General features: G+C 48.3%; 1 protein-coding gene across 2 annotated transcripts; it reads left to right on the forward strand.

The window, feature by feature from the left end:
• The first annotated feature begins 5101 nt into the window (after positions 1-5101).
• On the forward strand, positions 5102-22314 carry NCF1 (neutrophil cytosolic factor 1). 2 transcript variants are annotated; one of them, XM_021005721.2, is made up of 11 exons: positions 5102-5301; positions 6442-6522; positions 8233-8308; positions 9985-10150; positions 11111-11166; positions 12439-12561; positions 14253-14360; positions 18253-18370; positions 19318-19425; positions 20131-20273; positions 21788-22314. In XM_021005721.2, the coding sequence occupies exons 1-11, from the start codon at positions 5230-5232 to the stop codon at positions 21901-21903; spliced, it is 1167 nt and encodes a 388-aa protein (XP_020861380.1). In that variant the 5' UTR covers positions 5102-5229; the 3' UTR covers positions 21904-22314. The 2 variants fall into 2 exon arrangements, with proteins under 2 accessions (XP_020861380.1, XP_020861379.1); XM_021005720.2 differs by having other exon boundaries at positions 5104-5301; positions 21785-22314.
• Positions 22315-23476: the final 1162 nt, after the last annotated feature.

The raw sequence follows: 23476 nt of genomic DNA on the forward strand, positions 1-23476 counted from the left end.
GCTCTCAGTGGTGACTGGCAGCCTCCCTCACTGACTCTCTCTACTCCCTCACTTCCCCCTCACTGTCATCTACTTAGCCCTGGGGCATTTCCCAGTAGTTTGTCAGTTAAGAGAATTTGAAACCTCCCTCGGGGGTTCCACCAGATCACTGGGAGGGAGACCACACCAGACAGAGGAAATTCCATTTGGAGTGGCGAGCAAGAAGGGTTTTGGAGACGTGCCAAATCTTTCTCAAGAGAGGGGATTGTACTGGGTGACCTCTGAGGTGCCTTCTGGCTCTGCATTTAGGACCCTAAGATTCTATGGCCTCAGGTCAAATCCTCCCTCTCCCACTTATTAGATTGTGACCATGGGCAAATAATTTGACTTCTCTGGGCCTCAGTTTCCTCATCTGTAAAATGATGAGTATTGGACTAGACCATCCATTCCAGTTCTAGAGCTCTGATCCTCCCAGTTCCAGATCTGTGATCCCATCATCTAGAAGCTAGACAAGGTAGCTACCCACCTGGTGTGAGTGTGAGTCAGGGTAGTGCCAACCTTCTTCCTATTCTGAAAATTCTTCTCCCCTGCTGCCCGGAAGGCAGGCCACCATTCTCCACTGATTTGAGTCTCAAGGTCCAAGTGCCCAGTTATTGGCATTCATTTAAATAACAAGGGTGGGTGTTTACCGTGCTAAGAAGGTACCTGGGTTGAGGGACAGGGAGTCCTCCACTCACTTCTTTATACTTGGTTATCAGGTTGTTTAGGAAGGGGGTTGGCCCCTGAGCCAGCAAGATCTGGGTTCAAGTCCTGCCTCTGATACATACTGCCTGCAGGACTGGTCAAGTCACTTCAAGCCTCAGTTTCCCTAAGACTGTAAATTACAGAGAAGGTTCCAATCTGTGTTAGCAGAGGGAAGTCCTCATCCCTCATCCCTCATCCCTTATCCCACATCCCTCATCCCTCATCCCTCATCCCTCATCCACATCCTCATCCCTCATCCCTCATCCCACATCCTCATCCCTCTCTTAGCCAAACCTCCTTTCATCTCAGAATATCCCAGAATATTCTAGAATATCCTGCAATGTTTCAGAACCATGGTTTCCAACATGGTGGGGGAAGATATGAGGATCCTTTTACCATTTAAAAATTGACTTTGTTGCTGCCTTTTCTCAATTCATTTCCCAACCACCCCCAGACCAAAAGGCAATTAAGCAAAAATATTGGATGCAGAAACTTCATCTGATAGCATATACACTATTCTGTCCCAATAACCCCCCACCTCGCTATAAACATCATTTTTTAAATAAAAAATTGTGCAAACCCTTCTTCCTTCTGCAACATAAGGGTAGATTTACTATTGGCATCCACTGATTGATGATCTAAAACCCCTATGAACTCAGTGATGCTTTTCAATGAATTTGTATTTTGCTAATCTCAGTATCATTGGCACACATTAGGAAAACAGCGTGGTGAGTGCCAGATATATTACTTGTCTAGACTCCAGAAGGCGGGCTTGCTAAAACCCAAAATGGCAGCACTTGGCATGCATGTGGATTTTGAGACTATTTGAAAGTAGGCCGCGCCCTTGCCCCCATGTGTCCAGGGCACACGTGGGGACCCCTGTGATGGAATGTCTCACCTGTGGCCAGCTATGATTGTGCGACATGAACGCAGGCTGCAGCATAGGACAACATACACGTATAACATGTAACCCAACATGGTATGAGAGGACACACTTCCCTAAAGCTTTTATTACATCCCAACATAAGAAATGAGGCTGATCTTGTAACCAGTCACTCATGAGGACAGTGTCTTCAAAATGGTCACATCAGAAGCTGTACATTTATTTCATGGATGCTATGATTCTGTAGAATTCTAGTCTAGGAAAGGCCTTCAGAACCTCCTCTGTTGGGGTGGCCTCCAGGGTCTCCCCTCTGGAGACGGCCTTCAAAGCCTCTTCTCTAGGGATGGCTTTCAGAGTCTCCTCAGTGGTTATAAATCTCCATCCTTAGAGGATAGAAAAGATTTTTTTTGTTTTCTTTTTTTGGCTAGGCAATGGGGTTAAGTGACTTGCCCAGGGTCACACAGCTAATAAGTGTTATGTGTCTGAGGCTGGATTTGAACTCAGGTCCTCCTGAATCCAGGGCCAGTGCTCTATCCACTGCGCCACCTAGCTGCCCTGATAGAAAAGATTTTGGAAAGAGCTTCCCATCACTGAGAGGCTTTGGGGGACCCCAGCAGTATAACTTGGGGTTAAAAAGAGGGGAGGCTGTGACATTACTGCCAGGACTCCTTCTCATCTGGCTTCTGAGCTAACTGAAGGCCCTTCTGCCCTAGAGATAGAGCTGAGCAGGAAGGAAGGGAGGGGGAGGGCTCATTCAAGAAGAGGAAATCCCCCTGAGGTTAGCTGATGGAGCAAGTCCAGGGCCAGGGACTCCAGCTAGGCCACCTTGCTTTCCACTGCCCCCAGTGTCTCTACCACAAGCCCAGCCACTTCCCTGAGGGCTGAGGACGTCTGGCTTTGGGTCCCAGAAGGGACCCAGCCTGGGCCAAGGGCCAAATAGGGGTAAGAAGACCTCAACAGCTAAACCAGACACAGAGTCAAGGCAGAGTCCCAGCACCTCTGGGCCTTGGGACGGCTGGAGCCTGGGTGTCCAGGAGGGATTCCTCTGCCTGCTCCCCACATTCCCCACCTCCTGCCCTCCTGCTCCCATGTCATTGTGTAGATTAGAACTCAGAGCCCAGCTGACTTCAGAAAAACCTGGAAAGACTCATATGGTCTGATGCTGAGTGAAACGAGCAGAACCAGGAGAACGTTGTACATAGTAACAGCCACGTTGTGCGATGACTGACTTTGATAGACTTATCCCTTCTCAGGAATGCAAGGACCTAAGACATCTCCAAAGGCCTCATGATGGAAAAAGCTGTCTGCATCCAAAAAAAGAACTATGGAGTTTGAATGCATATGAAAGCATACTATTTGTTATTTTTTTTCTTCTGTTGTGTTTTGTTTCCTCTTTCTGGTGGTTCCTCCTACTGGTTCTAATTCTCACCTATAACACCACTTATGTGAAAACATGTTTAATAGGAATATATATGTATAGCTTTTATCAGATTGTGCACCGTCTTGGAGAGGGTGGTAGGGAGGAAGGGGGAGAAAAATTTTGAACTCAAAAGCTTATGGAAGTGATTGTTGATAAATCAAAATAAATTAATCTAAAAAAGAAAAAGAACTCAGAGCCCAGGAGCTCCCCACTCAGGGAGCCAAAATCTTTGGAGGCTGTGGCATGGAGTGGGACTCTTATTGGGTTTGGCTTCCCATCCCTTTAAATTCCCACTTCTCTGGACTGGAAATACTGTCGTTCAAATGCCCACTCACAGTACCCTACAGTTTATTTACAAAGGACTTCTTGGTATGGCGAGAAAAATAGACCTGGGTTCGAATCTCACTTCTGTGTGATCTTGGGCAAGTCACCTCTCTGGTACTCAGTTTCCTCACCTACAAAATGAGGGAGGTTGGACTAGGCCATCTTCCGTGCACCTTCCAGCTCTGGGCCTAGGGTCTGTGGCTTCTAACCCTTCTCTCATTTCATCATCCCAGCCCTGGGAGGCGGGTGGTGAAAGTGGGGGGTAGGAAGCAAGTGCCCTTTGACACATGAAGAAATAGAGAAGAGGCCGGTCAGAGCCTGGGTCTTCTGCCTTCTTGTCCAGCTTGGCATCGTCTGCCTCACACACATGCATGTACCACACAGATACATACAAAGGCATCTGTCTATAACAAATAGAAGTCCTCCCTCTTCTCTCTCTGTCTCTGTCTCTGTCTCTTTCTCCCTCTCCCTCTCTCTCTCCCTATCTTTCTGTCTCTTTTTTTCTCTCCATTTCTCCCTCCCTCTCTCTGTATCTTTTTCTCTCCATCTCTCCCTCACCTTCTCTCTTTCTCAGTTTTGCTCCCTATCTCTCTTTTTTTCTCTCTATGTTTCCCTCCCCTTCTCTCTCTCTCTCTCTCTCTCTCTCTCTCTCTCTCTCTCTCTCTCTCTCTCTCTCTCTGTCTCTGTCTCTCTCTTTTGCTCCCTATCTCTCTCTTTTTCTTCCTCTCCATCTCTCCCTCCCCTTCTCTCTCTCTCTCTTTCTCTCTCTCTTTTGCTCCCTGTCTCTTTTTGTTTCTCTCCATGTCTCCCTCCTTCTCTCTTTTTCTCACTCTCTCTGTCTCATTCTTTCTCTCTCTCTCCATTTCTCCTTCTCTCCCTCTCTTTCTCCAGCTCTCCTTCTCCCTTTTTCTTTCACTCTCTCTTTCTCTGTCTCTGTCTTTTCCCATCTTTCCTTCCCCTTCTCTCTTTCTCTCACTTTCTCTGTCTCTATCTTTCTCTCTCCATTTCTCCTTCTCTCTCTCTTCCTCTATTTCTGTTTCTTTCTTTCTCCATCTCTCTTCCCCCCCAACTCAGTCTCTCTCTTTCTCTCTCCATCTCTCCCTTCCACTTTTTCTTTCACTCTCTCTCTCTACATTTCTCCTTCCCTTTTTTCTCTCTGTCCCTCTTTCTTTCTTTCTCTTTTCTCATCTTTCCTTCCCTTTCCCTCTTTCACTTTCTCTGTCTCTATATCTCTCTCCATTTCTCCTTTTCTCTCTTCCTCTATTTTTCTGTTTCTTTCTTTCTCCATCTCTCCCTCCCCCTTTCTTTCACTCTCTCTTTCTCTCTGCATTTCTCCCTCCCTCTCTTTCTTTCTTTCTTTCTTTCTTTCTTTCTTTCTTTCTTTCTTTCTTTCTTTCTTTCTTTCTTTCTTTCTTTCTTTCTTTCTTTCTTTCTTTCTTTCTTTCTTCTCTTCCCATCTTTTCTTCCCCCCCACTTTCTCTGTCTCTTTCTCTCTCCATTTCTCTTTCTCTATCCCTCTGTTTCCTTCTCTCTCCATCTCTCCCTCCCCCTCTGGCTCACTCTCTCACGTATCCATACATGCAGGTGCATACACACGTACACATACAGAGTTGTTAGAATGATGAGAAATTGAAACAATAGAGATAGAAGAAATGATGAGAAACTGAAAGAAGAACCAGAGGTCATCCGGGCACCTGCCCCTCCCTGAGGGCTGGGCCCCTTCCTCCCTCCTCGGCACAAACAAATTCTCCTGCCAGTGGCTTCCTCTTTTCCCAGCACATAAAAGTCCGGGGGGTGCCCCGAGCTTTTCTAGTCAGGGCTCCATCGCCAGCCCTCAGCCTCTGTGAGTCCTGACCAGCTTTAGGAGGGGATCGCAGTCATGGGGGACACTTTCATCAGGCACATCGTCCTCCTGGGCTTTGAGAAGCGTTTTTCCCCGAGTCAGCACTATGTGAGTATGATCCAGGGCTGGCCTTGCTCTGTAGGCAAATCAGCCCAGCAACTGCCCCGTGGTCTGATGGAGTAGGGAGCCTTCAGCCATCTGTCCCATCACAATGCCAAAATTTCACTACTGCAACCTGAGCATAGGGGCCATTGGTGTCTCTTCTGGGGTCACAGGATGCTCTAAAGCTGGGAGGGATCCTCAGCACCTCTAACCCAACCATTTCCCAGAGAGTTTAGGTGACTTTCCTACTATCCTACAGGGGGGGGGGTCATTATCAGAGGTTAGATTTGAACCCAACTCCCCCAACTCCAGTCGTCAGTTGCCACTGTCCAGCTTTGTCTCCTTAGACTTCCCACTTCCTCCCAGGGCTTAGCACTTAGTAGGTACTCAACAAATATTTCTTGACTTGACTTGACTTGAATTGAATTGGATACTTTTGTTTCTTATAAACACCCCTGGGAGGGATTTAGTTTAAATCATTACCTGTCATCCACATCCATCACCAGCTGTGTGACCTGAGACAAGTCACTTAACATCTGAGAGCCTCAGTTTACTTTTCTGACTCCAGTTTAGACTAGATCGCCTCTAAGGTGCTCCCAGCCTTGAACCCTATGAATCAGAGGCAGCTCCCTGGCTCTTGGTAGGGTTATATGTCTGGAGGAGAGAGAAGGGAGCCAGAAAAGGGGGCCACTAAGAGGGGAAGCAGGAACTACAAAAAAAGAAACCTGGACATCCCAACTCTGTCTCCCCGTACACTGTTGCTACTTCTGCCTTGGGTTGCTTTTTCCTTCCTGTCTGTCTTGTTTCCCCTACTGAGCTCCTAGAGAGCATAAATTGTTCTTTCCCCCATCTTTATGCCCACCAGAACACCCTCTAGCCAGCGGCCTGATGAAAATGATCTACTTGCCTCCTTTCCCCTTCCCCCAACCCCACTGCATCCTTCTACTTTTGCCCAGATCCTCCTATTTATTATCAAAGCCACCCTTAAAAAAGGAGCTAGAAAGCTACCGGGAAGGGCTGGATGGCATTCTCCACTCCCACGGCACCTCCTGCAGTAACCTTGCCTGCTAACTGTTTTCTCCATTGGCAGTTGGCTAGCCCTAATCATGGACACTAAACTTAGGTGTGCCCTTCTCCTTTCTCCAGGTCTACATGTTCCTGGTGAAATGGCAGGACCTCTCAGAGAAGGTGGTCTACCGCCGCTTCACAGAGATCTATGAGTTCCATGTGAGTGTGGGCCCATGGGGGGTTCATGGGGAGGAGAAAGAGGGAGAAATGGGAGAAAAGACCCTAAAGGGCTCCACCCCCATCTGACCACTGACTGGAAGAAAAAAACCTGAGATACAGAGCCAAGGGAAGTTTTCACCTCTCACTATGAATGAATGAGTGGAAGAATGAATGAATGTTAAAAGTTTGTTAAATTCTTAAAATATGCAAAGCACTGTGCTAATTTGGTGCAGATAATGCCAAGTAGCGGATGATTCTCAAACGAAGGATAATAGCGGTCTTCAAACAAGCCCAAATCATCCCTTTGAGGCTCAGAAAAGCCTTCTTTCATTTGAGGGGCAGCACAGTGACCTTCCTGAGCGGTGCAATAGGACAGTGTCCCCTTGAGTCAGGGAGACCTGAATTCAAATCCAATCTCAGGCTTTTCCTGGGCAAGTCATTTAACCTCTGTTTTCTCATAGCTAAAGTGGAGTCAGTAACCACACCTGCCTCCCAGGGATGTTGTGAGGGTAAAATGAGATCATATTTGCCAAGAGCCTAGCAAACCTCAAAGTGCTATGTAAATGTAGCTAGTATTAGTATCTTTGGCTTGAGACCGCCGTAAAGTGAGTTTGTTGTGTGCAGACTGAGAGTGAGGGGAAAGCCATCTAAGAAGCATTCTGGGGAAAGGAAGAAACAGGTTCAGGGTCAGATGGTTGTCACAGGCCAGACACAAAGTGTGTGGTACCGCCCCGCCCCGCTTCTGATAGTTGAGGAGGATCTATATGCCTGTCATTGCTCAACAGCTTGGTCAGCTGGGCAGGGGGCCACACTGGTTCCATTAGACTGACGGCTGCTGTCCTCATTAGCGCTGGTCAACACATCGCTGTTTATTTCATCAGGAAGTTACTCTTTTGCTTTTGGGTCAAGGCTTTTAAAAAGCAGCAAGTTCTCCTTGAAGTGCTAATAAGACCTAAAAAGGATGATTCAATATATATGTTGTATCCAACTCCCCATGACCCCATTTGGTGTTTTCTTGGCAAAGATACTGGAGCCTTGCCTTTTTCCTTCTCCAGCCCATTTTACAGATGAGGAAGTGAGGCCAATCAGGGTGGAGTGACTCGCCCACACAACTAGGAGGTGTCTGAGGCTGGATCTGAACTCAGGTCCTCCTGACTCTAGGCCTCTAGCTGCCCCTGTCTACATAGCCATCACTTTCCCACCTGTACATTTCCTTGGGCTCTTTCTTATGCTCAGAATAGCTTCCCCTTCCTCTCCATCCATTGAAATGCAATTGATCTAGGGGCAGTTAGGTAGTACCCTGAAGTCAGGAGGACCTGAGTTCAAATTCGGCCTCAGCCACATAACACTTACCAGCTGTGTGACCCTGGGCAAGTCACTTAACCCCAATTGCCTAACCAGAAAAAAAAAGAACTGTTAATTATGTGCCCATCAGACAAGTGACAAGGCTTTAAAAAGCCTTCACTGTGCAACAGGCACTTACCAATACCGTGGTAGCTGCGGGAGCAGAGAGAGGATGTTGGATGTGAGAGATATTGAAAAAGGGGGAATGTCAAGACTTGGCGTCTGTTGAATGTGTGGGGAGACAGAGCGAGTGGAGGACGGTTCTGACGTTATGAGCGTAGAATGCTGGAAGGATGGGAGCTGGCCTCCATCGCGTTGGGAGCAGGGAAGAGATGACTTGGCTTTTCCTATTTTCTCTCCTTTTAGAAACTGTTAAAAGAAATGTTTCCCATTGAATCTGGCCAAATCAGCTCTGAGAACAGAATCATCCCCCATCTCCCAGGTAGGCTCAACTGAGGGAAGAAGAGAGGAGAGAAGTGAAATCTTGGTTTCCTTCCTGAGCTCGGGGAGCTTGTGATTGAAGGCAGAGGTCTCTGCATCCTGAACACCCTTTCCTTAGCTCTCAGTTTCTTCTTCTGTAAAATCAGTGAATACTACCGCTTGTCTATGCGGCAGAGTTGCAGTGAGGATGGAATGGAATCCTGTACGTGGACATGGTTGTAACAATGTGTGGGGGCCGGCTGGCAGCCCGGGCAGCCCAGGGTTGAGGATGGGCCGCTGAATCTGCATTCAGAAGGACCCAGGATCCCATTCTGCATCTGGCGCTTCCCGGTTGGGTTGCACTCTCTGTGTTTCATGCCCCTCTTTAGCAAAATGGGTGTGAAGGGATCGGACTGGACCTCCAGAGCTCTTCCCAATTCTAAATCCACGATCCTGTTGTTATTATTAGGGGCATGGCATACACATGTGATCATCTGAAAATGAAGAGACAGTTGTGAGCTGTGTCCAGGCTCCAGGACAGGGAGGTGGAGTGGGTGGGGAGACGAAGCTGCTCAGGGATGGCGCTGATCTTTGGTCTCCTGCTCTGTTTGGTGGGGTCTTTGCCCCTGGAGGGTCCTTCCTCAGACGCCTGAGCTGAGCTCTTGGACGTTTGACAAGGGTTCCTTGGGATAAGCTAGCTGCCTTGGGAAAACCCCGGGCTTGGAGAGAACAGAGTCCCCAGCTGTCCTTTGCTGCCTAAGGTTTCAATTCCCGCCAGAGCTCAGGGCCCCCCAGAATTCAGGGGCACGAGAGCATTAAACCAACAGAGAACCAGTGGTCTTAGTACTCAGTAGCAATGGTGATTGGAAACAGGAAGCTGCCAGGCGGCTTCGTGGGCCACGTGAGGTCCTCCTTGGTCAGCCCACTGTGACTGCTCCCACTGGCGGCCCCCAACATCACGTGTTACCGCTCTGTCTCCCTCAGCCCGGGTCACACCTGCCATTTGTGGGGCTTGAGCTCCGCTGGCTGATAGCGAAAGGTGAGGGACAAAAAGAGGAAGAGGAAAGGAGAGCAAAAGCCACTGGAATCCCACGGGGAGCTGGACATTCGTGGGACAGGGAGCCAGACAAGCACTTTTAGCTTGTTGGCCCAGGACTGAGGTGGGGAGAACCTTGGCCAAGCTCGCAGCAAAATCAAGGCAAGGGCCCACTCTGCCAGGAACACCAGCATAGCAGTTAGAGAGAATACTGGATCTCAGGAAGACCTGAGTTCAAATCCAGCCTCAGATACTTAGGTGACCCTGGGCAAGTCACTTGACCTCTGTTTGTCTGTTTCCTCAAGTGTAAAATGGAGACAATGACAGTGCCCACCTCCCAGGGTTGCTGTGAGGACTTCATGAGATTTGTAAACTGCTTAGCACAGTGCCTGGCACACAGTAGGCGCTATATAAATGCTCATTGCCTTCCCTTCATAGGTTCAGGGCTGGAAGGCACCCCAGAATCCATCTAGTTTAACCCTCTCACTTTATAAATAAGCAAAAGGACATCTAGAGAAGTCACGATACTCACCCAAGGTCACGCAGGTGGTGATCGGCTGAGGTTGGATTTGAATCCAGATCTTCTGCCCCGAGGCTCTTTTCATGTCCAGATTTTCCTCCATCACTCATCTCTCTGCTGTCCTTGGCCACTCGGCCACTAGCCCCGCGATGGTTCGATGGGCAGCGGACCATAGAGAACCGCCAGGGCACGCTGACCGAATACTGTAACACCTTGATGAACCTGCCCACCAAGATCTCCCGCTGCTCCCACGTTCTGGATTTCTTCAAAGTAAGGCCTGATGACCTGAAGCTCCCCTCGGAGAACCAGTGAGTGACCTCTTCCCGCCTCCCCTTCTCTGCCCCGCTCCCTGCTGGGGGAGGGATGAAAGACCGCAGGGCAGGTCGCTGGGGCACCAGCCGAGCAGATGTACTGGCAGGTTTTTAAAAAATCAGTGCTAGGGGCAGCTAGGTGGCACAGGGCATAGAGAACTGGTCCTGGAGCTGGGTGGGTCTGAGCTCAAATCCTACTTCAGACACTTATTAGCTGGGTGACTCTGGGCAAGTCATTTCACTCTGTTTGCCTCATTTTCCTCATCTGTAAAATGAGCTGGAGAAGGAAATGGCAAACCACTTCAGGAGCTTTGCCAAGAAAACCCCAAATGGGGTCCTGAAGCGTTGGACATGACTAATTGAGCCCCCCCAATAAAAAAGAGAAATATGGTGGAAAACATAGGTGATGTGAAACCAAGAGATAGTCATAAAAATTTATTAAAAAAAAAGATACCTTGGGGGGGGGGGGGGTAATCAAATCTAGGGCAGAGGTTCTTGGGGTCTGTGAATTTGTTTTTTATGTTTTCATAAATATATTTCAACACAATTGGCTTTTATGTATTTTCTTTTTTATTTTTGGGAGGTAATTGGGGTTAAGTAACACAGTTAGCAAGGAAGTGAGGCCGGCTTTGAACTCAGGTCCTCTTGGTGCTAGGGCCGGTGCTCTACCCACTGTGCCACACAGCTGCCCTGTGTATTTTCTCGGATGCATTTAACAGCACGATTTCGAGAAAGGTTCCATGGGCTTCAGCAGACACTGCCCAAGGGCTCCATGAAACAAAGAAGGTGAAAGGCCGCAGACCCAGAGGAAAGGCACATCTGTCTTCCTCCTCACTCTTGTTCCGATCCGATCCGTGTCTCAGGCCATCTGGAAGCTCTTCCCTGTAGTGAGCGCGGAGTCGGGTGTGTGAAAGAGGACACGGGCGTGAGACAAGACATTGCTCCTCTTCCTTGCAGGGGGAAGAAGCCAGAGACCTACCTGATGCCCAAAGATCTCAGGAACAATGCCTCGGGTGAGAAACGCAAGGGGCTCCTCAGGGGATCAGGGACTGTCAAAGAAGGAAGGGATGGGACAAGCCTCATCCCAGAGGCAGTCATCAGGACTCGAAGTGTGGGGGGGGGGGAGTCTTCCACTAGGAAAGGGCATTTAGCTCCGTGCTCCCCACAGCCCTGGGGCAGTCATCAGCCCTCCCAAGGCCTCTGCTGAATGAATGAATCCCAGAGCATCCTGGCGTCATCCATTTGGAGGGAGAGGGGATCTTAGAGGCTGCCACTGGTCCATCCCTTATTTTACGGAACAGTAAATTGAGGCCTAGTGAGGATTATAGAATCGTGGATATGTCAAATTAAAAGAGCCCCCAGAAAGTGTTTAGTCCAACACCCATCCACCTCCACCTCCCTTTTCCACTGTTTTATGAAGCCACCAAAGGTCATGCAATCAGTAAGTGTCTGATGTAGAATTTGAACTCAGGTCCTTGGACTCTTGAGCTATGATTGCATCACCCAGCATTCAGTCAGAGTTTCTGGAAGGCATTGGAGTGTAACGGAAAGACCACAGAAGTCAGAGGCTGTGGGTTCAAATCTTGCCTCTGCCATTTGCTTAGCTCTGTGACCTTGGCCGAGTCACTGAAACCTCTCTGGGTCTCTGTTTCCTATTCAGTAAAATTAGGGGGTTGGACTAGGATTCAGGAGTTCCTCACCTTTTTGTCGTGGACCCCTTTGGCAGTCTGGTGAAGCCTGTGCACCCCTGTCTCATAATAATGTCTTTTAATGCCCAAGATTCCATAGGAAATAAAATATATTGAAATAGTTATCAAACTATTTAAAACAAGAACCCAACAGGTCACGGACCCTAGGTTAAGAAACCCTGGTAGATGAACCGTTGGGTCCTTCATGCTGGATCACTGATCTTACCTGTGTGACCTTATACAAGTTAGTCTCTCAGTGCCTCGGTTTCCTCTTGAAGAGATTGGACTGGATGACCTCTAAGGGCCGTTCCAGCTTTGGGTTGTTTGGCTTCATCTGAGAGCAAGCAGATCCTCTTTATGTCCCCAGATAGAAGGAGGAAGAGGGGAAGGGTAGCAGGAACGAGAGAGTGTGCTGGGGTGGGGGAGGGAGGGGAGCGTGAAGGTCTGTTCCCCTTCCTCCATCCCTTCAGATACCGGGTTGGGGGGGGGGGAGCGGTGTGAGGAGGCCGGGGTGCAAGGGGGAGGCTGCTTCCCTCGCCCCCGCTCTGTCTCCCACCCGAATCCCTCCTTCTCATCTCTCTTCTCTACTGCCCGCAGACATCACTGGCCCCATCATCTTGCAGACCTACCGGGCAATTGCAGACTATGTGAAAAACTCCAATACGGAGATGACCCTTAAGCTGGGCGACCTGGTGGATGTGGTGGAGAAAGGACAAAGCGGTCAGTTCCCCCTCCCTCCCTTCCTTCTGCTTTCTTCTTCCTTCTTCTTCCTTCCTCTTTCCTTCTCCTTCTCCCCACCCTCCCCCACCCCCCACCCTGGACAAGTCCCATCCCCAGCACAGCCTGGGAGGGGCAAGCCGGGCCCCTTTCTATCCTGGCCTCTCCAAGGTCTTCTGGGGCCTCACCAGAGGATCTGGTCAGTCATTCAATCCTTTGATTTTTTGTTTATGGAATTGATGGGTCCAAGGGTAGTAGGGGGTGGGGTGGGGAGGGTGCCAGTGGATATGAATGAGTCCTTATTTGCTTCCCCAAGAATTGAGGCAATACGGTGGTCTCATCTGGAAGGCTCTGGGGGTTGGGGGGGGAGGGGAGAAAAAAGGCTTAGATGATCTGTGAATGTGTGGGTATGTCTGTATGTGAGACATGGTTATGATACTTGTGTGTATGTCTATCCACGTGCACATATGTGGGTGTCTCTGTGGGGGGAGGGAGAAGAAGGGGCCAAGCATTTATTAAGCACCTACTATGTTCCAGGCGCTGTGGTAAGTCCTTTGATCCTCACAACAACCCTTTGAGGTATCCATTTTACAGGATCACAAAGATATATGGGGGAGGAACCCAACAAAACTTTGGACCTTGGAGTCTGGGGGGCTTGAGTTCAAATCATGCTGACACTTACTAGCTGTGTGAGTAAAGCATTTGATTTCTCTTAGCTTCAGTTTCCCTTTCTGTGAAATGGGGGTATAAGAAATTGCATTACTTGTTTCACAGGGTTGTTGTGAAGCTCTATAGAAATGTGAGTTATTTGATAGTGAAAATGATGTGTTTGGCAGCTAGGTGGTACAATGGTTAGAGCACTGGACTTGGACTTGGGGCATCCTGAGTTCAAATCCAGACATTTATAAACTGTGTGATACTGCACAAGTCACTTACCCACTCTGTGCCTCAGTTTCCTCATCTGAAAAATGGGGATAATAATAGCACCTGCCTCCCAGGGCTGTGGTGAGGATCAATAAGATAATTGTAAAGTTTTTTGCAAACTATAAAGCTCTATGTAAAGGCTAGTTATTATACTTATTAATTTATTTTCCCTCTATTTATTATTCTCACATATAGCCAAGGACATGTTTATGTATTTATATTATATTCATATGGCAGACACTACATGTATGTGTATATGGGGGGGGGACGAGTGTGGGTTTGTAGTTGTGTAAGGATTATGCTTTTGTTTTGGTTTTTTTTGGGTTTTTTTGGTGAGGCAATTGGGGTTAAGTGACTTGCCAAGCGTCACACAGCTAGTAAATTTTATGTGTCTGAGGCCGAATTTAAACTCAGGTCCTCCTGACTGCAAGGCTGGTGCTCTATCCACTGCACCACTAGCTGCCCCTAGGATTATACTTTTGAGCAAAAAGCTGGGAAGTGAGTGTATCCAGGTGTCTGTATATGTCTCTGTGCTTGTGTTTCTATATGCAGTTGTGAATGAGCAGTGGGTCTGTGGGCTTAGTATCTAGCATAGGACCCTGTCTATAACCAGCCCTCAATAAATGTGTGCAGAGTAGTTGAATGCCTGTCTGCATGGGAAAGCTTGTACATTTGGGTGTGTCAGTGGGTGCCCCCAACAGCCCACAGGAGTCTGGAAAGCCACAGGGGGGCATGTGGCCCTCACGCTGCATTTGTGTCTCTGGACGCAGGTTGGTGGTTTTGTCAAACGAAGGAAAAACGTGGCTGGGTACCAGCTTCTTACCTGGAGCCCACAGACAGTCCAGATGAGTCTGAGGAACAGGAGCCCAATTATGAAGGTACCTCTCCTTCCCCTTCCCAAAGACACCCTCCCCTGACCTTGGAGGGTGGACCTTATACACCCAGGTCTACCTTAGTCTAAACAAGACAGGATGCAGCTGGCTGAAGAGGGAAGAGTTTCTTCCTAGCCAGTGATTTCTCCTCAGAGGGACTCAGTCATCCACCCATCCATTCACCCATCCATCCATCCATCCATCCATCCATCCATCCATCCATCCATCCATCCATCCATTCACCTATTCATCTATCCATTAATTTAATCAATCATACAATAATATCATTAAGCACCTAGCCTGAATTCTGTCCTAAGTGGAAGTGAGACATGTGCTATAGTGATGAGAACACCAGATCTGGAGTCGGAGGAGCAAGGTTCTAATCTGGACTCTGCTACTTTTCAACTGTGTGATCTTGGGCAAGTGACTTCCCTTCTCTGGACCTCACTTGCCTCATCTATAGATTGAACAGGATGATTACTTAGGTTCCTTCTAGCCTTAGAGCACATGTTCTATGGTGCAAGAGATAAAGATGGTCCCTCCCCTCAAGTTACTTATCTAAGAGGAGAAAAGAATTTGAACCCAGGCTTAAAAAAATTAATTCTGAATTCAACAAACATGAAAAAAAGGAAAATTTCCATGTACAGGACACACCAGAAATTGCCCATGAAAACGAAGATTTCCACCACATTCAGCTGGTTTTTCTCTCCAAGAATATAACATGTAACTTTCAAAGCTATCCTATTTGTCTGTTTCCTTTCAGCTTTCCTTCTGTCCCTTCTGTGAATTAAAAAAAAAATCTGAACTTAAACCCCAGAAAAATCCAGAGTACTTCTCTACACACAGCAGAACAAAATTCTATATGAAACCATGAATCTCCATTTCATGTTTCCTGCTTTTAAAAAAGTGTTTATTACATTCTACATCTCACTTTCAAAACTGTCCTGCTTGTCTATTCTTCCTTCTGAATTTCCTTTGGTTCTTTCCTCTGCATTTTAAAAAATGTTACAATGTCCTCTTCTTTGGGCTTCACTACGACTAACTTGTCTTTCCCCTAATTCTAGCCCCTCCAATTAAGAACCAAGAAAGAGAAAGAAAGAAAAAGAAAAAAACTCTTGTAACAAATAACATAATCAGCAAAACAGATCCACTCGGCAAAGTTCAGAAACGTCTTTTTATGCACACTTTATATGTACCTTTTTATGCACTTTGTTAGGAGGTAGGTAGCATGCTGCATCTCTGGTCTCTTGGATTGATTAGAATTCTTATGTCTTTCAAAGCTGTTGTTTTTAACAATGTTTCTGTTTTTGAATAAACTGTTCACTAGGCTCTACTCACTTCACTGCACTATTTCAAACTAACTCTGATTCTCAGAAATTATCTCCTTTGTCATTTCTTGCCGTGTGATAATATGCCATTACATTCATATACCACAATTTGCCCAGCCATTCTCCAATTGTTTAAGGCACTCCCTTAGATTTTAGTTCTTTTCTTTTTCTTCTCCTCCCCCCGCTCCAATTCAATCTCTTTTTTGGATCGGCACATCATTTCATTTGTCATTATTCCCTCCCCAGTTTTATTTTCCCTCCTAACCATCTCCTCCCTATTTCCTCCCTATTTCCCTGTTGAGTTTAGTGTATTTCTATACCAAATTGTTGTGTGCGCTCAAACTACTTTAGTCTCTTTCCAATAAGAGTGCCATCTCCTCCAACTCTTCCCTCCATATTTGTATACTTTTCTTCTGTGGTGCCCTAATTATGAGAGATAACCAAGTTCCACCCTCTTGTTTCCTTTCTATATCAATGTATTCCTCCTTTTGCCCTCCCTTCTCTTTTCCATTTTTCAAACCCCTGGAACCAAACTAATTCTCCCCCCCTCCCCCAGGATCTCTATTTAACTTAATTAACTCCCTTAATACTCTTTGAAGATAAGAAAGTTCTGAAGGGACACTTATTTCTTCTCCTCCTATTAGAATGTTAGCACTACATCCTCATACATGTCCTTCTAATTCCTCAAACAAACCTTACACTTATTAGACATCTCTGGATTCTTGTGTTTGTATTTCAGTTTCTACTCAGCTCTAGTCTTTTCATCAGAAATGCTTGAAAGTCCTTTATTCAATTAAGATCCATTTTTTTTTCCCCTCTGTAGGATGATACTCACCTTACTTAGCACGGTAAATCATTCTTGATTGTAAGCCTATGTTTTTCATCTTTTGAAATATTGTATTACAAGATCTCTTTTCATTCAGAGAAGAAACTGCCAGGTCTTATGTGACCCTGACTCTGGTTCCACAGTACTTGAGCTGGTTTTTTCTGGTTTCTTGAAGCATGTTGAAGCTTTTGTTTCATTTTCTTTTTTTTACATGGGAGCTCTGGATTTTGGTTATGATATTCCTGGGACTTTTCTTTTTCTGTATTCCTTTTAGGAAATGAGAGGTAAATTCTTTCTTTCTTTACTTTGCCCTGTGATTCCAATAAGATAGAGTTTTTGTTTATAATTGATTGAAATATAGTGTTCAGGCTTTTTAAAAAAGTCATAGTTTTCAGAGATTCTAATGATTCTTAAATTCTCCCTTCTTGACCTATTTTCCAGGTCCATTTTGATATCAAATATCTTTAATTTATTTTTTTTTAATTTTATGATTTTGTTCTAATATTTCTTGCTGTCTCGTGGAATTACTTATTTCTGTTTCATCTCTTCTAGTTTTCACAGATTGCATTTCTTGGATAAAGTTGACCACTTTCCCTTCTAACTTATTTATTCACTTTCTAATTCTTTCTTCAAGAGGTTTCATTTCATTTAAAAAAAATCTATTACTTCTTTTTTTCTAAGTATTCATGTAATTCTTATGGGAAATCTATTTTTTCTTTTGGTTGTTTATTCACAGCTGTTATAGGGTTACTCACTCTAACTTTGGGGGAAGTCTATACATTTGCAATAATTTTTATATAGGTTGGTTGTTTTTTTTTTTTAATCTATTCATCTTTCCAACTTTAGGATTGAATTGGAAAACTGTGCCACTCCCCACTGGTGTTTCCCTTGGGTTCCTGCACTTCCCTCCATCTTTTGGGGTTAAACAGACCCTCCTGGATCTTTGAGGTTCTGAGCACTGGATCTTGAGGGCCCTCTCTAGCATCTTAGAAGCATTAGGGATCTTGGAGACCCTGGACCGTGGCTGTCTTGGTCTGAGCTTAGCATTACAGAACTACCACAGCTCTTTGGACATTCCAAGGTCTCCATCCTTTGGACATTCCAAGGTCTCCATCCTGGAGCTTTCTCAAAGGTTCCTCAGCTCTTGCTTTCTTTAGACCCTTCAAGCTATCTCTGGTCTCACTGGGCTTTACTGGTGACCCCATTCTTATTGCTTCTGGATGATCTTTTGGACAGTTCTGGTGGTAATCACTTACTATAAATTCTCATTGGATTTATTGATCATTTTGAACTTCTTTAGAGGTTTGCTAGGCTAGGTATGTGGGAGCTGGACCATTTGAGCCATCTTGGACCAAACATTGAGCAGCCAACTTGGTCAGAACCTGAGTGGCCATTTTGACCAGAAATTGGAACCCGTCTTCCCAGCTCCAAATTGAGTGTCCTATCCACTGAGCCACAATGTCTCTTTCATAAAGCCATGGAATTGAATAAATTCACCAAGAGAAAAAGGTAGAGAGAAAAGAGGGCCTAGAACAAAGCCTGTGGGAATACCCAAAGAGGAAGAGGGATGGACAAAGAAGAAAGAGGAATGGTGGGAGATGTAAGAGGAGACAAGGAGTAGGTCACATCACAGGCACTCCAGGTCAGCCTGTGGACAGGACAGGGAAGGTGGAAAGATGGTGGTGGTGGTGGAACAGAAGGGAAGGATGGGTCTCAGAACTTTGTACCCATATGACTATCCCAGGTGAACCTTACATCACCATCAAAGCTTACACTTCCGTGGAGGAAGATGAAATGACCTTGAATGAAGGGGAAACCATTGAGGTTATCCACAAACTGCTGGATGGCTGGTGGGTCATCAGGTAAGAGAAGAGGTTCAATTTGGGGAGCAAGGGTAAGGGATGTGAGGAACAGGCCTGGTCAAGTCTTAGGGAAGACCATTATGGATGTAAGACCATTATTATTTCCCTGGGAAAGACTCTCAGGATGGAGTCACCAGCTGGAGAAGCAACATGACATAGACTCAATCAACCAATTAATCAGTCAGCTAGCTAGGAGGTTGGTAGAGTGCTGGCTTGGAGACAGGACTACCTAAGTTCAAATCCTGTTTCATACATTCATCAGCTGTGTAGCTCTGGGGAAGTCACTTTACTTGTCTGTGCCTCAGTTTCCTCTCCATAAAACAAGGGAGTTGGACTCAGCTATCCCTTCTAGCTCCAAATCTATCCTTTGACCCAATCGATCAACCAGCGTTTATTAAGTGCCTACCAGCGCCAGGTGTTGTACGAGTCACTGGGGATTTAAAGAGACCTGGACCCAATTTGGCATCAGGAGACCTGGGTTCTAATTTCTGCCTCTGCCACTAATTCACTGTGAGACCTTAGCCAAGTCACTTCTTTTCTGTTGGACTAAATAATCTATAAGGCAGCAGTTTAATAGTGGCTCTGGATTCAAATCTCTCCTCTGTGCCCCTGGGAGAGTCCCTTCATTTCCTGAACCTCAGATGCCTCATGTACAAAATGAGGGGGTCAGCCCACGCCTCCCCTGAAGCCCCCTCACATTCTAGATGTAGGATCTTCTCTGGCTCCACCACTTTGTGGCTCTGTCCCTGACTTGCTGGGTGACTTTGGGCAAATCCTAAACTTCTCTGGGCCTCGGTTTTCTCATCTGTCAAAGAGGCACAATTAAACCCTGCCTCCATTTAAAGGGAGATCCCTTTGCTGGGGATCTCCCATTCCTCCTCTTGGAGACACTGCCTGTCCCGGGGATCTTGCCTGGGGAGTATTTCATGGGGGCCGTGTGATTGTAGGAAAGATGAAATCACTGGCTACTACCCATCCATGTACCTCCAGAAGTCTGGGCAGGACAACACCCAAGCCAAGAACCTCATCAAGAAGAGGGGGGCCCCACCCCGCAGGTGAGAGCCCTCCGGGGGACCCTTTGTTTGGGGGGATGAGATGGGAGGCCGTGCTTTCAGGAAATCGACCAGAGCATCTGCACTGGGCACTGTCTGAGTGCTAGCTTGAGGGGCAGCAGGAGAGGAGAAGCGACTGGCACTGCCCTCAGGGAGCTTACAGTCTGCATGGGGGGGGGGGAGCAAGACTTGCATACAGAACTCACTGCCTGTACCTACATAACTGCCATATGTCACAGAGCCCCAGGAATCACGATTTAACTTTTCCGATGTCAGGGACACACTGAGTCAGAACCTGGGTTCCAGTCCTGCCCTTGTCACTGAGTGCAAGGTCATGCAGGTGCATGACCCTGGGCAAAGCACATCATTTCCACAGCCTCGGTTTTCTCATCTGTAAAATGAGGGGTTAGACTAAGTGGCCCCCGAGGCGCTTCCAGCTCCACATCCAGGATCCTTCGAACCCCAGGAGGGGTCCCCGTTAAGGGCCGAGGGAGGGGCAGGCTCTATGGGACGCCAGGGGGCTGACAGTCTCCAGCTACGCCTCTGTCCTATGAGCCTGCGGTTGGGGTAAGGCAAAGAGGGGCCTGCCCTCAGGGAGGAATGAGAAGCCCACGTGAAGGGAGCCCCGGGAGCCCAGGGGGTGGGGTTGAATCTGAGAGGACTTCCTGGGGGAGGTGAGCTTGATACCCACACTCTCCCCACTCCCAGGTCCTCCATCCGCAATGCTCAGAGCATGCACAAGCTTTCCCGGAAGCGGATCAGCCAAGATTCCTATCGGAGAAACAGCGTCAAATTTGTTCAGCAGCGGAGGATGAGGCAGCTCGGCACCCCAAAGGAGGAGAGCAAGCCCCGTGAGTGTCCACCCTGCGGCCTGGGGGGCCCGCTGGAATGTGGCGGAGGCAGTGGGTCAGAGCGGGACAAGCCCAGTTAGGATCCGAGGACCTGGGTTCAAATCCTATTCAAGGCCTAGGAGCACCTAAGAGGCCCAGAGAACAGGCGCTGAGCAAGGCAGGCTTTCCTAGGCTCTGGTCCCCCAGCGCTCTCTCTCCCCACCCCCTTCTCGCCCTTTCAGGCCCCCTTCCTCTTCGCCCTTCCCAATCCTTCCTCCTTCCTTTCCCTTTGGTGAAGCCGCTTCCAGGCTGTCCTCCTCCCTCTCTACTTCTCATTCCTCCCGATGCAGAGCGTTTGCAGCCTCGTGCCCAGGTAGAGCAGGTGGCTGCCCGGCTGGTGATATTTGTCTGAATAGGGGGAGGCTCTGTAAAGACCTTCCCAGTGATGTACGCAGTTCTACCATTACAGCATCACTGACTTCCTGGGCTCCTATTTTAAGCACCTCCACACTCAGTCCCCACCAGTGGGACTGAGCTGATCAGTCAGTCAGTGAACAAGCATTTATTAAGCACCTACTGTGTGCCAGGTACATGGTGGGGGTGCAAGTACAAAGAGTGAGACAGCTCCCACTGGCAAGAAGCGTCCATACTCCAGGACAAGAAAGAGGATCTGGGTGGGAATCCGTGGGGTGGGGGTGGAAGGGGGTGACAGACACAAATTCCCCTTTCACATTTTGCTGAGGGACAGCTCTGCCAGCCACGAGCTTGCGTGCCTTGCTCTTACCCCCTGGCAGAGGATCATGGGTATGAGAGCAGGAAGGAAAGAAAGAAGGAAAGGATGCTGTTTCTGTTACCCACTGACTGGTTTTCATCGGGCTTGCCGTGTGTGGTAGCGACCTGGCCTCCTGATGACAGGGGTGGTCCCCAGGCCTCGCAGAGGGAACAGGGCATTTGATCTTTCTCTCTCTCTGTTCCTCCTTTTTTCCTTCTTTGCTTCCTTCCTCTCTTCTTTCTTTCTTTCACTCATTCTTTCTTCCTTTCTTTTTTCCTCTCTCCACTTCCTCCATCCTCCTCTCACTTTTCTCTCCCTCTTCTCTTTTTCTGTCTCACTCTCTCTCTCTGTCTCTCCCCATCTCTCTCCCTACCTCCTCTATCCCCCTCTCACTTTCTTTCCTTTTCTTCTCCTTCTCTCTCCCTCTGTCTTGCTGTCTTCATTTCTTTCTGTCTCTTTCTCTCCATCTCTCTCTCTCTCTTTTCTCTCTGTCTTCCTGTCTCTCTGTCCCTGTCTCTCTCTTTCTGTCTCTCTCCATCTCTCTCTCTGTCTTTCTCTCCATCTCTCTGTCTCTTTTTCTGTCTTTCTCTCCATTTCTCTCTGTCTTTCTCTCCATCTTTCTCTCTCTCTTTCTGTCTTTCTCTCCATTTCTCTCTCTGTCTTTCTCTCCATCTCTCTGTCTCTCTGTCTTTCTCTCCATTTCTCTCTCTCTGTCTCTCTTTCTCTCCATCTCTCTGTCTCTCTCGATCTTCACTACCAGAAGCGTCCCCGAAGTCGCCCATGAAGCCGCAGCCGGCTGTACCTCCTCGGCCCAGCCAGGACCTCATTCTCAACCGCTGCAGTGAGAGCACCAAAAGAAAACTAATGACATCGGCCTGATGCCCAGCTGCCTGGGCTCCCCCAGGCCCCAGAAGGCCAGGTTTGGGCGTGATGGGAGGACTTTCAACAGCACAAAAAGTCACAGGGCCAGGCAGGCTCCAGCAGCCCTGTTCTCGCCTTGCCCCACCACCATTGACCAGCCCACTTGGGGAGCTCCTCTGTCTCTCCTTCCACTTGGGTCTTCCTTCTCCTCCAGGGAGTCCCCCCCGATCCCAGCTGGCCCCTCCTTCCCTCATCCGTGCTGCTCTGTACATATGTGTGTAGTCATTGGGAATTGCCCGCTTCTGTTTTCTCCCCACCTCTAGGCTGTGAGCTCTGGAGGGCAGACGCTCCTGCCCCTCGGAGCTCTCTGTACTGTCTAGTCTCTTGGCAGCCGGCCCTCAATAAACATTGGTTGAGGAGGACGAAGAAGAGTGCATTAGTGGCCCTCCCGGGTTCTTCCTGCTGCGCCCCCACCCCCCCGGCTCCCCAGCCGGGCTCTGGGGACCCGCCAGAGGGGGAAGTTGCAGGAATTTGGGGCGGGAGAGGGGCCTATTGCACACAGCCTTGGCCAAGAACCGGCTTGCAAAAGGCCGTCCTGCAAAGAGGTACTTCCTCCTCGAGCTAGTCTTCCCAGAGCGTGCTCGTTGCCTGGGCAGCCTCTGTCCTCCCCCTTCCTTCGCTTCCCCTGCCCCATCAAGCTTCTGCAAACCTCTCTCCTCCCGGCAAGGTCCTGGGGTGGAGGCAGGGAGGCTGGGCACCAGCAGGTTTGGAGCCCACAATAGTCGAGCAGAAGAGCCCTGACCTCAGAGGGCCGACCTTGGAGTCTCCAGCCACCTACTACCAGTGCTCCCTCGTTTGTAGAATGAGAGCTGGACCAAACCGCTTCCCAGGTCCCTTCTAACCCTCGGTCTGTGGGGATGCTCTCGGTCCAGCTCCAGTCCGCCTGGTGATGACCCCAGAGTGAGCACGGCTGCTCGTGTGAGACCTGGCGCTTGTGTGAAGGTGGCAGTGTCTGCAGGAGTGATGGTCTACACGTGGAGGGCTCTGAGTGTGGAAGGGGGGTCACGTCTGTGTACCTGAGTGTGGCAAGTGCCCATTTAGAGAGCTGAATTCAAAGTCACAGGACTGGAGTTCCAATTCTGGCTCTGCCCCCTTGGGCAGGTCACTTAGCTTTGGGCCCGTCCCTTCAGCCTTACAGTGAGGGTGGCCTGGATGGGGTCTGAGGTCCCTGATGACTCTGGAGCTCACTGCAGTGTGAGGTGTACCTGTCCCAGGGGGCGTTTCCCAAACTTGATCAGATTCCCTCCTTCTGCAGCCCACTGAAAGCCTCTTTGGGGTTCCCCTGCCCCCGGCTCACTCAGCCCTAGTTCCTTGCTTGCTCTGGGGGAAAGGATGTGTCCTGGCCGCTCAGTTTGGACTGCCTGATCTGCTTCTAAGAAGGAAGCTGACCTCTCTGGGTAATCCCTACAAATCCACAGGGGGCCTTTCCCTCTTCCAAATGGGCCAACCCCCAGTTAGCTTCCTCCGTCACCAGGTCACCAATGGACCCACCGTCCCCTCCCCTGCTCTGACATATCTATTGGGGATTCTG

The sequence above is a fragment of the Phascolarctos cinereus genome, unplaced genomic scaffold (genome assembly GCF_003287225.1).
Source record: "Phascolarctos cinereus isolate Bilbo 61053 unplaced genomic scaffold, phaCin_HiC Scaffold_5;HRSCAF=322, whole genome shotgun sequence".
Taxonomy (NCBI): domain Eukaryota; kingdom Metazoa; phylum Chordata; class Mammalia; order Diprotodontia; family Phascolarctidae; genus Phascolarctos; species Phascolarctos cinereus.